The sequence below is a fragment of the Phyllobates terribilis genome, unplaced genomic scaffold (assembly GCF_046119375.1).
Source record: "Phyllobates terribilis strain yellow unplaced genomic scaffold, ASM4611937v1 Scaffold_5860__1_contigs__length_48657, whole genome shotgun sequence".
NCBI lineage: Eukaryota > Metazoa > Chordata > Amphibia > Anura > Dendrobatidae > Phyllobates > Phyllobates terribilis.
Window position 1 is genome coordinate 30,229 of NW_027368605.1, and position 18,430 is coordinate 48,658.

General features: G+C 38.4%; 1 protein-coding gene across 1 annotated transcript; it reads left to right on the forward strand.

Moving 5' to 3' along the window:
* Positions 1-16,052: 16,052 nt before the first annotated feature.
* LOC141250503 (uncharacterized) lies at positions 16,053-18,426 on the forward strand (the record flags this gene model as incomplete). The annotated part of the gene is given in 3 exon segments (XM_073670011.1): positions 16,053-16,406; positions 16,408-16,788; positions 18,046-18,426. Coding segments are annotated over 3 exon segments (1,116 nt in total), but the record flags the coding sequence as incomplete, so codon positions are not given.
* Between the last annotated feature and the right edge of the window lie 4 nt (positions 18,427-18,430).

The window sequence follows — 18,430 nt, forward strand, 5'->3', positions numbered from 1 at the left end:
AGCATTATCATGTTTTATGCATTTTCTGTTTTGGGTGTGTGTTTCTCTTATGCTTAAGAGGACTGGCCCATTAGTTAGAATAGGCCCAAGCCCACTAGGGTTTTGTAAGGTTTCATTTGGCTATATATAGCCTTCTTGTATATCCATTTCAATAACGTTAAATTTGAGAGCTAAGCTTGTGTTTAAACACCCTTAGCTTCGACGTCAAACTCGGTTCGGGCTCGCACCTCCACGAGCCATTTATCTATTTCCCTCACGCGTCCAACTAAACACAATCAAACGACGACTAGGTGAACGTGCTCGATCTAGATCCGCGCCCCTCACGAAACGACTCACGTCGATTTCGTATCAACTGGTATCAGAGCATCAGCCGATCAAGCCACCTAAATCGTCTCCACAGGTCGCGCTAACGGGGCTTGCCTCCCGCTCCGACACCCTCCACGGTACTGTTTTCATCATCCATCACCGTAACTTTCCATCATCTTCATCACCGTTCACACCTACACACTTCCTTCCCGTTTCTAGACTGAGACACCTTGGGAGAATCGGCATAACTTCCTGTTCCTTTAGTATTTTGATCGGAAATTTTGGGAAAGAAAACTAGACTCCTAGATTTAACTCCTAGAATTTGAATTGCTGCATTTGGAGTTGTGAGAAGAGAGAAACGAATTTTATAAAACGGACCAGACGTTCAGGAAACTGGTGACATCCTTCATTACCTTGAAGTTTTCCCTAACCTTTGGGCTGCTTGTGTGCGATTACGGTTGAAGACAAAGAGCCGAATTCTTGGAGTTACAGTTGCAGAGGAAGAGTCCAAACCTTGGATTTACAAAGGAGAAACACGAAGAGCCCAAAACCTTTGGAGTTACCAACAAGAATATGAAAGGTTAAACGTTTCAATCGTTAATTAGTGTCCTTGAATTGAATGAAGAAAAAGTAACGCTTGCTTTCATTAAGAGAGATTTATTGAGTTTAAAAAAATAAGAGATTAAAAAAAAGAGTGAAAAAATGGATTATTTTAGTGGGAGTCTGTTTGATGATTTTTACGACGGGTGGAATGGAGAGCCTATATATGATATTTATGATTATTTTGAGATCCTTACCACTCCAGCCCCACCAGCGTATGTGTCGCCTCCCATATTTGATGAGTATGTTGAAGACGATGAGATGGATGACCAGGTCCTCATGTCTACGGATTTGCACGAGCTAGAGGCACCGAAAGCTCGTCCATTTGAAGTGACAGTCATTGATGTGCCACCATCTAAGCCAAGGAAGATCGACCCATCACCAGAGCCCTACATATTACACTTTGTGGTGCCTAGAGTTGGTCTTGTACCTTACATAGAGTCCATGCTATCTTCGACGGCTTCACACTTGATCTCCCTTGCTCTTACCAGTTCGAAGCGGGGACGCTTCGATTCTAAGGGAGGGAGAATGATGTGGTCCTGGCTTGCAATCACTCGATTCGAAGTGAATGTGATACGACCTCGACCAAGGCGTCCTCCTTGGACGAATAGTTAGTGTATAGTTATTACCTATTTATTATTATTATTTAGCATTATCATGTTTTATGCATTTTCTGTTTTGGGTGTGTGTTTCTCTTATGCTTAAGAGGACCGACCCATTAGTTAGAATAGGCCCAAGCCCACTAGGGTTTTGTAAGGTTTCATTTGGCTATATATAGCCTTCTTGTATATCCATTTCAATAACATTGAATTTGAGAGGTAAGCTTGTGTTTAAACACCCTTATCTTCGACGTCAAACCCGGTTCGGGCTCTCACCTCCACGAGCCATTTATCTATTTCTCTCACGCATCCAACTAAACATAATCAAACGACGACTAGGTGAACGTGCTCGATCTAGATCCCCGCCCCTCACGAAACGACTCACGTCGATTTCGTATCATCAGTGTTCCCATTGGACCGTTGGACTTCGTTTTCTGCCGTTGATTTTGATTGGCTGCTTGAACGGTTGAGAGTGAGGGACGAGTGCTTATAAATACAAGGTATTAGCTTCTCATCCATTTACCCTATTTTCTACCTCTTTCCTCTATCTCTCTCTCAAACTCCGTTCAAACTTCACCGTCACTTTCACTCCAAATTCAACAATGGAGAATGTTAACCTTGCCGAGCTTGACCCAGTCACCCGTGCCCAAGTTGAGCTGATTATCAAATCAAAGTCCTCTACATCTGGTTCGTCCACCTCTACCCACACTTCACAAGATGAACCTCCCCAAACACAAATTCCTAACCAAGATATCCCCACAGAAAATCCGGGCATCACAGATGAGCCTGATAGCACCACTAAACAGCCTGCTAGCCCCACAAAAGAACCTCATATCCCCGAAGCTCCCCTCTTCTCCCACGACCCAAAGGTAGATTTCTCACTTACTGTAGAAGACCTTGAGCTCGCTGGATATGACCCTGAGAAGGAGCTTGGTTGCTATGCTGCAAACGCCTCTCTCTCTACCCCATCAAAGAGTAAGGAGGTCCTTGAAATTGATACTCCTTCCCGACCAGGTACTCAGACAAGGTCAGGTACACAGACTCTTACTTCTCCAAAGCAGCTTCTCGCTTCTATCCCCTCTGACTCAGATGAAGACGGAGACTATCACATTCAAGCTCGTCCCGTCTAGCTCATGCTCTGAGCTCAGACCTCGCGCTCGTCCTTCTTCTAGCTCTACAGATTTTTCAAGTGTTGTTGCATCACTTGAAGCTCATCATGAGCGAGTCGAGAAACAGCTGGGTGTGATGATTGAGCAGATTACGAAGCTGGTCACGATGGTTCAGGAGAAGTTTGATTCTGAGAAAGTCGGTAGTTGTTAAGTGATGTGATGGTTGCGCTTTTAAGCGCTTTTGCTGATTTCTTTTTCTCTCTCTACTCTGCTAAAGTGTTTGTGAACTAGCTCGTTAAGTTTTCCTACCTATTTTGTGGCAATTACTTAAATGATCAATGAAGTATGCTTTTTATTTTTATATCTCTGAGAGCTTTGCTGACTTGACTCTTCTCTACTTAAGTTGCTTATTGTTCACTATTCTGCATTGTTTAACTTATTAGCTAGCAAGCGCACCCTCCTATCTTTCTTACCGTATGACTATGATTTTGATTTTTTCGATGATGTCAAAAGGGGGAAGAAAACAGGTACATCCTTCTTTGATTAAGGGGGAAGTATGAGATTGTGCTTGAACTTAGGGGGAATTTGAAAACTGTGTTGGTTAAGTACTTGGTAAGGTACTTCGATCTAATTCCGAATCTGAATACTTGATTAACTTGTTGTTTATTGTCTCCATTTTAATCATTATTGAAAGTATTCATGAGCTTACCTGTTCACAGTTTGTCATCATCAAAAAGGGGGAAATTGTAAGTTGAGCTTTTATAGTCTTATTAAAGCTTAATCGATTTCTCTTTGTTTTGATGATAACAAACTAATATGTTTAATCTCTTAGTGTTTTTAATCTTTCCAGGTTATTGTAATATCTTCTGGCATGCGCTTAAGTCACTTAGAGATGCGCTTCGACTGGTCTCAGTCGCGTTTAACACCAAGCGGAGAAAGCAAGTTTTGCAAGCGGTTTTTAATAATCCCATTCAAGTCAAGAGTGAGTATAGGCGAGCTTCTAAGGCATAGAAGATGCGCTTGAATGAAGCGGAAGAAGTGTTGATCACGAGGTTCCACCATAGCACAAGGTGTACGCTGTCGCAGAAGAGAACTACCGAAATGCAAGAGAAGGCTGGTGAGCGGGAGAATTCAAGTTGCGTGCACAAGAGGTGTGAGAAGAACTTGAAGACTTTGAGACGCATAACCAGGGATCGCCAGCGTGGAGGATAGTTTGTTAGCGCAGTGGACACGGATTGCTGAGGTGGCGTGCATCAACAAGTGGAAGAACAAAACCAAGTTAATCTGAGCGGCTGATTATTTCTTACAATCTGATCATGGCGCACGGATTGATGAGGTGGTAATATGCTTAGTCTTTGTTTGTTACACGAAATTAAGTTAGAGTTGTAGCTTAAGGTTTGTGTATAAATAGTGGACTGTTTCATTCATTTTAGGTACTACAAAGTGAGGAATTCAGAGAGAAGCTAGGAGAGCTTAAGTGTTTACTCAGTTGTAATCAAGAGAGGTGAAGTGCCATTGTTCTAGAGAGCTGAACTCAAGTATTGTAAAGAGAAAGTTACGAGTGAGCTTCAAAGAGTTGAAGCGAGAGATTGTAACCTTCTTCTAATCAATACATTGTAGTGGTGAGTTTTATCCCGAGTCAATTAGTGACTTAGGGTTCTCACCGTTTGGAAAACTCTTTGTGTGCAAATCTTAGTGCGCTTTAAACACTTAAAGCACTCTCTTATTGTTGTATGACCTTTTCCGCGTTCAAAGACTTTAGTAAATCAATTACTAACTGTCTTACACTGGTCAAGCGCATCTCCAAGTATTAAAGCGCAATTCGATACTTGAGAAGCGCATCTAAGACTTAATGAACCTTAGAAGACGTTGAACAATAGTGGCTTAATAAACACGAACCTACAGTTTGCATCGAGCTTAGTGCATGTGGACACTGGAGTGTGAAGGGGCTTGTTATTCTCCATCCCAAACTTCTTTTTGATCTCCCTTAAGTACTTTTTTTGATGGATTTGAATGCCTTCAACCTTTTTCACCACTTGAAGGCCGAGAAAGAAGTTCAGTTCCCCAATCATACTCATGTTGAACTTGCTACTCATCACGTCCTTGAATTTTGATAGCATGCATTTTAGTCTAGTTTAGGTCATGTTTATTTCGTCTTAGTAAAGTTGTTTTGCATCTTTCTAGTCTTGCTTTATCTTATTTTCATAGTTTTCTTCGTAGAGTCGGTATCTACTCTTTTATTTGATGATAACAGGTGATTTGGAGGTGTATTCCTTGGAGTTCATGAGTGTCCATGGAATGGTGTTCGAGTCAAAGAATAAGAGAGGCGGGAACCTAAGGAAGAAGGGCTCAAGGAAGGACGGGAACGAACCATGACGGAGCTGCGTTGATGAGGAGCAACAGAGGGATACTTGGCCTCATACCCGGCCGAGTATCTATCCGAGTAAAGGGGCCGCCATCTCAGAGGGTACTCGGCCCATTACTCGGTCGAGTATCAGGCCGCATTCGGCACCCCTCCTCCGAGAATTTGTGTTTTGCCTTGGAACTCTTTGACTTATTTGGGGGTTTTGAGAGCATGTTTAGGACCATCTATCCACCTCCCTCTCTATCTCTCTTTAGTTACTTTGAAAGACCTAGTTTTGCAATTTGTGGAGATTATTGAAGATTTTCAAGGATTGGAGTTTTATGTTCTAGATTGAATCAAGTAATTCTCTTATTCTCATCTAGATCTATGAATTTCTCTATTCTTATGATGTTTTTGATTGTTTCTCTCATTATGCATAGCTAAATCCATATTTCTAGGATTGGGGTGATCCCAATAATGAATTGGTAGATTTTGTTCTTGTGTTTGTGATAGCATGGATTCTTGTTTGATTTGATTCTAGGGTTCTTATTGAGGTTGAGATTATCAATTAGAATTCTATTAGGTTGAGTCTGAAAGGAGATACCTATAGATTTCAATTAGACATGGCATGAGTCTGAAAGGAGATTGTTTATGTTGGATTACCTAGAATTAAACCCGAATAGACTTTTTTGTTCTTGTGGAGATATAAGTAATCATAGAAACCTTGGTTAGGTTGGACTTAGCTGAGCACGAAAGTGGATGTTAACCCGGTCTAGTTCTAGTTTCTAAGTGCCTATTAGTCTATGCTTGATTAACTTTGCACGATAGTGATTGTTAGTTGGAGTTTAGATACGTCTACTATTGTCTGAAAGGAATTAGTGGATATATTTGATTGCTTACCGTCAAACAAGTCCAGGCTATTATTTGATAAACGCATCTTGTAATCTACCAAGGAGTTGTTGTGGTGATCCTTGATCCTAGATATTTCTCATTCACATATCCTTCCAAAAGTTGTGTTTTCTTATTTTCGTAGCAAAATCATCAAATTCTCTTATTACGACTTAGCTTACCAGTTTAGTTACAAAAGATACTACTTTGTCCTCGTGGGAACGACACTTGAAAAGCTACAATTGATCCCATACGCTTGTGGGTAGGTTTAGCCCTATCAAGTTTCTCTACAAGCAACAAGTTAGTGGAACCAAAAATAATGCCATCTACATATACCTGAACCACTAGAATGTCGCCTTTCTATTCCTGGATGAAGAGCGTCTTGTCGATTGTCCCTCTCTTGTAGTTGTTTGCAAGGAGGTACTCAGAGAGACAATCATACCATGCTCTTGGTGCTTGCTTTAATCCATAGAGTGCCTTGTCTAGAAAGTACACTTTCTCAGGGTGCTTTGGGTCCTTGAAGCTTGGGGGCTGCTTTACATACACTTCTTCGTTGAGGAATTCATTGAGGAAGGTTGTCTTCACATCCATTTGAAATAGCTTGAATCCCTTGTGTCAAGCGAAGGCTATCAAAAGACGAATAACCTCTAGACAAATGGCTGGAGCATAGGTCTCATCGTAGTCAATCCCTTCTTGTTGGTTGTACCTCTGAGCTACTAGACACGCTTTGTTCCTTACCATAACTCCCGAGTCATCGAGCTTATTTCGAAATACCCAACGAGTGCCTATGATGGTGCAATTGGAGGGCTTGGGAACTAGGCGGCAGACTTTGTTCCTCTCAAACTCATGAAGCTCTTCTTGCATGACAGCTACCCAATCTGGATCAAGGTGTCCTCTTTGATGTTCTTAGGCTAAGTGAGAGAGATGAAGGAGTTGAAGGCACATAGACTAGTCTCAGAAGCGGCTTCATCAAGTGCTTCAACGATCGCCTCTGGATTTTCTTGTTGAGTCGTGCAAGAGCGAGTGTGCATTCCAGAGTCTAAGGAGGTGAGCATGTTCCCTGGAGGATGCACGCCTCTTTGCTGAAAGCCTCTAGTTGGAGGTACTGTGGTCTGCACTGTGTCTGAGTGAGAAGGCCTTCGCTATCATTGTCTGAGTCAGGGCCTGAGGGAACTGGAGCTATATATGGAAGGGCGAGTAGATTTAAGCATTTAGGAAGAGGGGCTTGATCATTTTCTGAGGGAGCTTCTAGGAGGCCAACTTCTGGGAATGGATTTGAGGTATTTGACAAAGAAGAATGGAAAGTGCCTTCATCAAACACCACATTTATGCTTTCCTCGAATGTTCTTGTTCTCTGGTTGAACACCTTGTATGCCTTACTCGTTGGAACATAGCCAAGGAAGATGGATTCATCACTTTGTGCATCAAATTTGCCTAAATTATCCTTTCCATTGTTCAACACATAGCACTTGCATCCAAATACATTGAATGAGATATGCTTGGGGGATATCCCTTGATTAGCTCATATGGAGTCTTGCCTAGTGAAAGGTGTAGAAGAGCCATGTTGGTGATATAGCATGGGGTGTTCATGGCTTTGGCCCAGAGTGAAGGGCGACTCAACTTTGAAGTAGCATAGTGCGCGCCATCTCCACTAATGTTTTGTTCTTCCTTTTAACGACTTCATTTTGTTGTGGAGTCCTAGGGGCTAGAAATTATGAGTTATTCCCCTTTCAATGCAGTGGCTTAGCATCTCGCCATTCTCAAAATCAGTTTTGTGGTCTGAGCGTATGGAGCGCACTTATAGGGATAGAGAGTTCTCGAGTAAAGTGACTAGCTCGATGAAGCGCGAGAAGGCTTAATCCTTAGAGCGTAGGAATAGGGTCCACGTGAATCTGGAGTAGTCGTGGATGATCACAAAAATGTAACGTGCTCCATCAGGGCTTTAAACACGCATAGGTCCACAGAGATCCATGTGAAGAAGCTTGAGGGGCTTCTTTATTGTGATGTCTAGCTTAGATTTAAACGAGCTCCTTACTTGCTTTCCCTTGACACAATTAGCACAGTGTGTCATGTTCTCTATCTTGATGAGAGGTAAGCCTCGGACTAGCTCCTTTGCACGAAGCTTGTGTAAGAGATGTATATTGACGTGCCCTAGTCATTGATGCCACAAAGCGGTTTGATCTTCTATAGTGTCAAGGCAAAGGTGACTCTTTGGGATGTAGTTGGGGTCGAAAATATACGTGTTGTTGACTCGCTTCCCCCTTAGGATGATTTCACCAGTAGCGCTTCTCACAAATCATTTCGAGGTAGTAAAGGTAACCTTGTTTGGTCCCTCATCACAGAGTTGAGCGACACTTAGTAGACTGTATCGAATGCTCTCCACAAAGTTCACCATCTGGATCTCTATCTTGTCATTTAGATGTACCTTTCCATGTCCGGCGATCTCTCTAACTCTTTTATCACCAAATGATACACTTCCACCATTGTAGTTCTGAAAGCTTCGTAGTCTCTCCTTATCTTCGGTCATGTGATATGAGCAGCCACTATCGATATACCATTTGTTTTCGCTGCTCAAGTTTTCCTACAAATAATCAATCAAACTTTTGAAAACCATCGAAGCTCAGCTTTTCTGGGTGGATTAGCTTTCTTATTAGCATTAGGAGAGGGACTACAGACGAGCTTGTGGCCTTTAGGTGAAGGAGCATGCTCTAAGTAAGAAGGATCATTGAAGTTACTCACTTCACATGGGTTGCGAGTGGGTGACTTGTATGACTTGTGACTTAAAGCGTGCTTCTTCTTTCAAGTGTGTATATTATGACCATTGTTACCACAAAACCTACACCATTCATTGTACTTAACATAACCATACTTCCCTTTCCAAGTCTAAAGGGCTTCCTATCCTTAATCTTAGGATCTAAGGTGTTTACTGCATTCCCTTGGGCTTGGGTCACATACATCTTATGAGCCTTTCCCCATTGAAACCAGTGATTGTTGTCCCCTGATGGTTGTTCAAGTGCCTTTACCTTTTTCTCTAAGAATTCATTCTTGCTTCTACAAGTTTGAAGGGCCTTGTCTAACATCTCTGCTTTTTCAGTTAACTCCGTAGTGAGCTTCTCATTATCACTCGAGAACTTAGAGAAATATACATCTGAGTCATATCCTAATAGTTCTACATCTCACAAAGACAGTTTGGTTCACCATGTTCTGATTGGTTGATTCACTTAATTCGGTGATCTTAGCAAGTATAACCCCTAAGTCGCTTTCTACCTTTGATTCCAAGCTCTTTGATGATCCCCTTTGAGGTTGCTTACCATTGCATCCCTAGTAGGTTTTTGTCATTAAGCTCAGTTCCCTAGATTTTACTAAAGCCTTTTCCTTATTAGCTAACCTAGTGGGCATATCTAGACACTGGTTATGCAATTTTTTGACTTCTTCTTCATATTAAGTTATTTGAGACTCTAACATTTCAGTATCTTCTAGCAGGCCTTTGATCATATTAATAAGCTCCTTCTTTTCAAGCAAATTAAGGCGAGTAGGAAATGTGTTTAGAGGTTTTACCTCAGAGGCAAGGGCCTCTGCATCGGCCATGAGACATTGGCCTTGGAATCCTTCATGGAGGTCAGCTTCATCATCTTCTTCTCCCCATGCTCAGAAGAGCGCCTTCTTTTCAATGGCTTCCACCTTCGGGTTGGTGTACGTCTTAGCAAGGTGCCCTTTCTCCTGGAAATTATAGCACGTGTACTCCTTGAGATTACGTTTGGCTAAAGATGATGGCTCTCCTTGTCCAACCCTCTTCTTGAACCACTTCTTGACCATCCTTGTCATGAGGGAGACTTATGTATCATTGTCCTCGTCCTCTTCACCTTCGTTGATATCCATCTTCTCCAGAACCTTTGTAAGCTTCAAAGTGGTTCCGGTGACTTCTTTAACAGGTAAGCCTTCCTCAAGTCAGTGTTTTCTTGGTCGAAGAACTTCCCAAATATATCGACCACTGAGGGCTTCTTGCAGTCTGGAGATATGAAAGCGATTCTCCGGGTGATATCGAACTTATCGCTCATAGCATAGATGATAGCCAATGTTTTCTCCAGATATCGATCGTCACTCCAGAGGTAGTTAATTTGATCATCAGAATTGTGAAGCGCGATTGGCAGGCTGACACACTTTCACTAGGGAGTTGTTTGAATGATTGAAACTACCTTTGAAAAGTGAATTTTCTGGTGTCCTTTTGGTCGTCACTCCCTCTGTGAATGGAAATGATGGCTTTCCATATATCTTTGGCCGTTGGTATGCCAATGACCTTGTCAATGTCTGTGCGAGTGAGTCCACACAAAATAAGTTGCCGAGCATTCAAATTCTTCTTCATCTTGGCATAGTGTTGTGGATGTCAATCCTTTTTCCCTTTAACTCTGGAGGCACTTCATCTCCAAGCTCTATGGTCTTACAACATCGGTAGTATTGGGTTTGAATGAATGTCGTGTGCACTCCCAACCACCAATCGAGTTCTCCTTCTCGAAGCAGATGAGGCTTGTTCAGGGATATACTGAGGTTGAATTCTGAGTTCTTCATTATCATATTGGAATCGGGTCCTGCTCTGATACCAATTGTGGATCGTGTGGCCTTAGCTTAACTAAAGATTACAACTTTTGTGCGGAATAAAGCTAAGAACAATGTAAACAATGATTTCCAAAAGGATTATTGCATTGACTTCTCGCAGAGCTTACAACTACTAGGCAAACACACAGTTATTAGTTTCTCTCTAAACTCTCCTAGCTATTGCATAAGTCCTAAATCAATCGTACTAACTCTCAGCACTAACAACCATCATTTTAGAATGAGAATCTAAACTATTTATACTATGGCATAATCTTCGGGAATTAATTTACGAAAAGATAGATAAATATAATAAATAAAATACTAAATCTGAACAAACTAACTAAGATAACAAAGTCACTCAAAAAAACTAGATCACGAATCTAGTTGATCCTTGCGTATCAATCTTTCCTTTAATTGCGCCTTAAAAGATATCTTTCCATTTATACGCGCTTCGTTCCCTTCATTGCACTAGGTTCCCTTGAGCGTGTCACCCTGATACGTTACTTGAACCTTTAAATGCTCGGTTCCCTTGCTCTTGTTATTCAGTTCCTATCTATGAAGCTTGGTTTCTTTGCTTCTAGTTAAGCACGTTAAGCGTTATTCTTATTGTTGGACTCGCTTCAGATCCTAATCTTAAGCTCGTTAATTTTCCTGCTTAAATCTCCTATTTAGCTCGAAGGCCTGTTGCTATCCTGCAATATCCCACTCAATGAAAATATTAGTGTATAAGGTTGTCTTTTATCATTAAACTTGAGGCATTATTAGTTATAGGAACTAAGAGGGTAGTCCATATAACCGACATTAAATGGTCGAACAAAACAACTAATACATAATATATAATGTTCTTTAGTCTCGTATTGTCTCGGAATGTAAAATCATATCGTCTTCATTACAATTTCTTTGGGACTCTGTTCCATATCATCTAGGGATGAGCTTCGGTCCAAAGCCGGACCGAGTCGGTCCTTTCCATGCTCGGACCAATTTTAAGCCCAACCTACTTAAAACTAATTTAAAATGTTAATTAATAATAAGAGTATGAATTACATGAAAATACCCCTCAAATGAGAATATGAATGAATCATGACCCTTGGATGTTTATAAATCAATGGTTAGGATTGAACCTGCGGGCAACAGTCAACACCGGTAAAGCCGGACAATGTCAGTCAACATCGGTCAATGCATGGTTTTCTTTGCATTAGTGCATGGTTTGTTTACATTAGTGCATTGTTTCTTTGCACTCGTCATGATTTCATTGCATCAGTGCATGGTTTATGTGCATTAGTGTATGATTTATGTGGATTAGTGCATGGTTTCTCTGAATTGGTGCATGGTTTATGTTCATTAGTGCATATTTTTTGTAGTATTAGTACATGGTTTATGTGCATTAGTTCATGATGTATGTGCATTAGTGCATGATTTGTCAGAATCATCGCATGATTTCTGTTTTATTGTATTTTTTAGCATTAGTGTATGATTTCTTAGTATTAGTGCATGATATGTGCACTAGTGCATGGTGTGTTTGACATTAGTACATGGTTTTTGTGTATTAACTGCTGCATGATTTCTAGTCATTAGTGTATTGTTTCTCTGCATTCGCACATGATTTCTATTCATTAATGCACGGTCAACGGTGAATGCCAGTGAAGGTCGGTCAATCTAGAGCGTATAATTGTTTTCAATCTTACGCTCCATGTTCGTTCTCATTTCTCATTAGATGTTCATTCTTAGTTGTCATTTTTCCAATAATAATAATGCATATATTATCTTATCGAGGGTTGATCGGGTGCGGACTAATTTCTCGGTACGGACTGTGCGGACTAGTATAGTGCACCAGTATATTACTGGATAGTGCACCAGTGCACTACTACAAAGTGCACCAGTGTACTACCGTAGAGTGCACCTGGTAGTGCACTACTGTAAAGTACACCAGTACACTATTGGGGGTGCACCTTAATACACCGAGGAGTGCACCTTAGTACACTGAGAAGTGCACCAGTGCACTACTGGGAAGTGCACCTTAATACACCGAGAAGTGCACTAATAGTGCAGGTGCACGCTGCTACAGTAGTGCACTACCAGGTGCACTCTATAATAGTGCACTGGTGCACTTTTTAGTAGTGCACTGGTGCACTATCCAGTAATATCCTGGTGCACTGCAATAGTCCGAACAGTCCGCACCGGAAAATTAGCCCGCACCGGAAACGTTCTCTTATCTTATATATTGAGTTTATAAAATTATTAATAATACTTTTTAAAGTATATATTGAACCGGATCAGACGGAATCCAAAATATGAGAAATCATACACAGAAAATCAATTGAAAATACATCGCTTCAGTCTAATCTGATTAATTTTTTGGTTTTTCATCGTGTACAGTTTTTCATCATCGTGTTAACATTCTCGTGCGTCCGGAAATATGGATAACAATTGTAAGATGGAGAATGTATATATCTACTATATATACGGAGTATATGTATATTGTTGATGCAAAATCCAATTGAATTTGATTTTATATATGCATTGAATGTGTGGGACAAGGTAATGGCTATCTAAATGTTAAACCACAGAAGCTATACGTCTTCAATTCCTTGCTATATTGATTTTTTGTTGGTAGAACCTTGCTATATTGATTGAGCATGCAAATATGCTATTGTACGTTATTGCTACCGCTATACCTGCATGTTCATAACTGAAACGTATATTCGCTGGATTCATCACCAATCAATATATTTTTTAGAATCGGATCGGAATGAAAAATGAAGATAAATTATTGTTATAATAAAGTGTTTATATTATAAATCATATATTTAAATAGTTGGAGATGTAAAGAATAAACTTCAGGAGGAAAATGAGAAAGAGTACAAGGGTAAATTTTTGGAACAGGTCATACATTGACTTAACTTATTTTTTGAGATTGAAATGAAAGGAATCAAGAAATCTTCCTTATACTGATTTCTGATTTTAGTAAAATCGTACCAAATGAAGCTTTAACCCATTCAGATGAGTGACCCATTCTTTATAACGGAGTTATCAATGGGTTTTATTCGATCAAATATACAATTTATCTTTCAGTACCTACCGAAAATAATGTAGCATATACAGAAAGACTACTAATGTGTCTGTTAAGCTAGCATGTTCTATTGTCTCGCAGCTCTAGTAATTAGGACCATCAGTCCATTTATTGGGTCACCATAAAATAACGCGCAATACTAAAGCTAAATGAAAGTAGCGTAACTTATATTGAAAATGTACATGCATATATATAACATGATCATATTTCCATGTTTGTCTACGATAAGTGAGAAATTTGCTACAGATATACAACAACAGAGAATATGGTTGGCAATAACTTTAATGGAGTAATAATATCACATGTATATGACTGAAAATGTCGATATTACTTTTTTTTTACACTCTTGTAGTTATGTTGTTTCCAAAATAAGTGAGCAAAAAGCTCAACATTGCATTTTTGCTTAAGAATGTTTTTTATTGTATAGATATAATGTAATACTCTATCATGTAAGTATCATAGCCATGAAGGTTTTGTCCTTGTATTTTCGTGTAAGTATCATAGCTATGATCTAACGTTAAGAAGGATCTAGGATTTCAGGTCAACTGTAGAGGTACTTGACATTCTTAGTGTATATGGCGTGTTGTTCAATCTAATATTGCATGTGGGATGAATCCGTATAGTCTTTAACATTGATTCATGTGAGCGATATAGAGTAGGTGAAAATTTAGGTCCTATTTGACACTAGTGACGTTTCAACGGTGATATAATTTCATATAATAATAAAGATAACTGCAATATGTTTTAAAAAGATAATGGGAGAAACATTGAAAAAAATTATGTTTAAAACATTATTAATATAAAAAATTATTTTAACTGCTACTTTAAGATAACCGCGATATGTTTTAAAAAGATAATGGAGTATAATATTTTCTGAAATGTAAACGCTGTTTGAAACTCAATTTTTTTCCTTTATCAATCATGCTCTTAGTTGTTGAAGTCTATAAGTGAACAAGAAATCAAAGTAGACCTTATTTTAGGAAATCTCTAACGAAAATGAAAAGGTATTGTTTGGATAAAAATTTTATTGATCTTTTCTTGAGTAACTAGATTCAGAACTTTCCTCCCCAAATTACATGCATAAATTGCTCACTGTTTTTGCCCTATAACATACGTAAATTTCAGCATCCATTGCGTAAGTTATTTGCTACTTTTAGACTTTAGAGGTAACAAGTTTGCTACCTAATCCAAAACTTATGTTTCATAACAAGTCATTTCAAATAAAAAATCACTTACTTCATACTAGACTTGTTACTTAAACCAAAATACATACCCTGCTTAATTAGATTATGCTAAAATTGGATTTTACATTGTGAACTAATCTTTTAAAGAATAAACATTTGAATATTAATTAAACATAAAGTATTAATTTGAAAACTTATTTAAAGATGAAGTAATAGTAATTTTTTAAACATCACTCAAATTTGAAACTTTTATCAAAATATACATAAAAATGAAATAATTAATCAAAGTATACAACGATCAAAATTATTTACGAAAATGTACACGGATGTCAGGGTCGATGATTGAGACGCCGGCTGTTCCGGCGTCTCTCACAAATAATTTTTTTTAAAAAAATTCACATGTAAGACGCCGGCACTGCCCGCGTCTTCTTACATGCATAATATACTTTGCATAAGTATACAAGGAATTTATGCCCATCCGCCAGTTGATACATGTTTTGTATTGTTAATATCTATTATTATATGTTATTATAAATTATAAAAAATATATATTATTAAAGTACTCATCGAGACGAATCAAACAAGACTGCACATGACTATGTTTTTTCTTAAATATTAGTAAGAATCGAGAAAATAAACTTCGACCGTAAATAGTGTCAAACAACAATGAGAACTATATTGTGGGACGGAGAGAGTATTATATATAAGAAAATCATGTAAAGACAGAGGTTGAGAAAAAAAATTATAAACCAAATTTATTTGCATGTATAATACATTCCGATAATCTTCCTCCTTGATTCATCTCGATAAGTACTTTAATAATATATATAATTTATAATTTACACTAACACATAATAATAGATATTAATAATACAAAAAGTGTATCGAAAGTGTGCAAAAGCAAATGGGAACTGGGACAGATGAGACGGAGGCATAAATTCCTTATATGCTATGCATGTAAGAGACGCCGGCACTTACATGTGAATTTAAAAATATATATATTTGTTAGAGACGCCGGCTCTACCGACGTCTCAATCATCGACCCTACATCCGTGTACACTTTCGTAAATAATTTTGATTTGTATATACTTTGATTAATTATTTATTTTTATATACACTTTGGTACAAGTTTCCTCAAATTTTCTTTGTTTTGAACATCATTTCAAATTATTTTAATTACTTAGACAGTGATATTTGAATGCGAGGTTCTTTTAGCAGAAACTTTATCTAAAAAATATCATATATACAAGAATTATGAGAACTTTGAAAAGTTATATATTCCTCATAACTTCTCTGTTTAAAACCTCCTACAAAGTGCAAACTAACTCAAAAACCATACCTCAAAACAAGTTCTGAAACATGGAGGTACTCTCACTTGTCCTCTCCAAGCTTATAGAATGGCTTATCCTTACCCTCTTTGCCAACTGCTTCTACAAATTAGCAATCAATATAAGAAGACTCTCTTACAAATCCTCATCCTTAACAACTCCATTAACAACACTAACCAAAACCCATGTGCACAATTTCAAATCAAGACCCAACAGTCGTACTATTGTTTGTGACATCAATGGCACCCTCTTAAAGCCTTCATCTTTCTTCCCCTTCTTCATGCTCTTTGCATTTGAAGGTGGAAGTATAATAAGAGCCTTTCTACTACTCTTATCATACCCTTTTTGTTGCTTAATTTGTAGCCATGGTTTCAAGCTCAAGGTTTATGGTGTTCATCACTTTCTGTGGGATGAAAGTGGAGGATGTTGAGAGTGTGGTAAAGACGGTTTTGCCCAAGTTCTACCTTGAGGAGATTAACCCACTTGTCTATGAGATGTGGGGTGAGGCTAGGGGTAAAGTTGTCATTTCGAGTGTACCTAGAGTCATGGTTGACTGGTTTGCTAGAGAGTATTTGGGTGCTACAAATGTTTTGGCTTCAGAGCTTCATACCATTAACAATGGCTTATTCTTCTCTGGTCTTGTTATGAGTTCTTATGAGAAGAATAAATCAGTACTTAAGGAGTTGTTTGGTGACACAAAGGTTGACGTTGCTATTATTGGCACCCAATCTTGTATCCATGACAATCTTTTGCTCTCTATTTGCAAGGTATTGTTCTCTCCATCTAATATAACTTGTCGTTTTAACCAAAAGAATTTATTCAATACAGTAACATATGTTATTTTAGATATTTCGATTCTTTTTGTCTATCTTAAATTACCAAAAAAAGAGTAACTGGCCTAGCTACCTTTTTATCAGATTAATCTTTATTGTTAGAAATTAAACTGTACTTTTAGATTGATGAAGTATTGATTATTACTCAATATGTCACCTTCTTTTCAAGTTTTGTTTTTACTAAATTTATATTGGAGCGGTCGTGTTGATGGAATTCAATTTTCCAAACGGTAGGTGTGATGAGAGAGAACATTTGATTTAATTTAGACACTGCATTGAAAGCCTTTACCTTCTTTGTCTTGATGAAGAATCAGTCATAACATCTGCATCCTCTCTCCCATAATATATGGGACATTTCCCTTTAATACACATGCCGATGCGTGTTTTATATCACTCATATCTCGAATTATATATTTTCAAAAATCATAAAATTTTCATTTTGTTGAAGTATTTATTGAGACGAATCAAACAAGAGCGATCATGACTATATTTTCTCTAATATATTAGGAGAAATCGAGAAGATTCTCTCGGATTGTGAATAGTGTACAGAAAAAACTTTGTCCCTTATATTATGGGACGGAGGGAGTATTTTCTTAGACTATTTAGTAGAGAAATAAGACCCGACATATAAACTTATGAAGTTTTGTGATAAAATAATTGACAATAAAAATAATAATACAAAATATCATGTAATACAAAACTTATCTTTATGTTTAGATGTGAGAAGTCTTTAAAACAATTACCTGTATCTATCATCAATAGCTAATTAAACAGAATAAAAAATCTAACCCAAAAACATAGGATAGTTATAGACATACTAGATATTTGATGGGACAAAATATATGCATATTGATGTAACATATTCGAAAATGACTAGGACTGGAGTTCATAGAATTCAGCAAATATAACATGAAATTAACTACTCTTATTTTCAAACTAGTATTAATACTAATGCCTCCCATCCAATTATATTCAACTTAATTATTCTTTTTTTGTCAAATTTTCAATATTATATAATATTTATTGTTCTTACTTTGACTTTGTTAGACTATTTATATTCTCGATTTTCTCAATATAGAAAATAACATTGATTGTTATCTTGTTTTAGTAGATCGAGTGACTTTATACACTATTCGTATTCGTCTAACTGTGTATCTTTCTTTTCTTGTTTACATTTTGTCATGTAAATAGGAAGCTTACTTAGTTAGCAAAGAAAGCCGCATCCAATCCCTGCCCCGCAACAAATACCCAAAACCACTAATCTTTCATGACGGCCGCCTCGCCTTCCTCCCAACTCCGGTGGCCGCCTTCACAACCTTCGTATACCTCCCATTCTCCGCCGTCCTCTCCGTCCTCCGTCTCCTCATCGCTCTCCTCTTCCCTTTCCCGATCGCCACCCTCCTCAACGCCTTCTCCGGTATGCGCCTTCTCTACACCACAACCACCTCCCACTCCAACCACCACGCCCTCTACGTCTCCAATCACCGCACCTTAGTCGACCCAGTCTTACTCAGCTTCGCCCTTCGGAAGCCACTAACAGCTGTAACATACAGTCTTAGCCGTCTCTCAGAGCTTC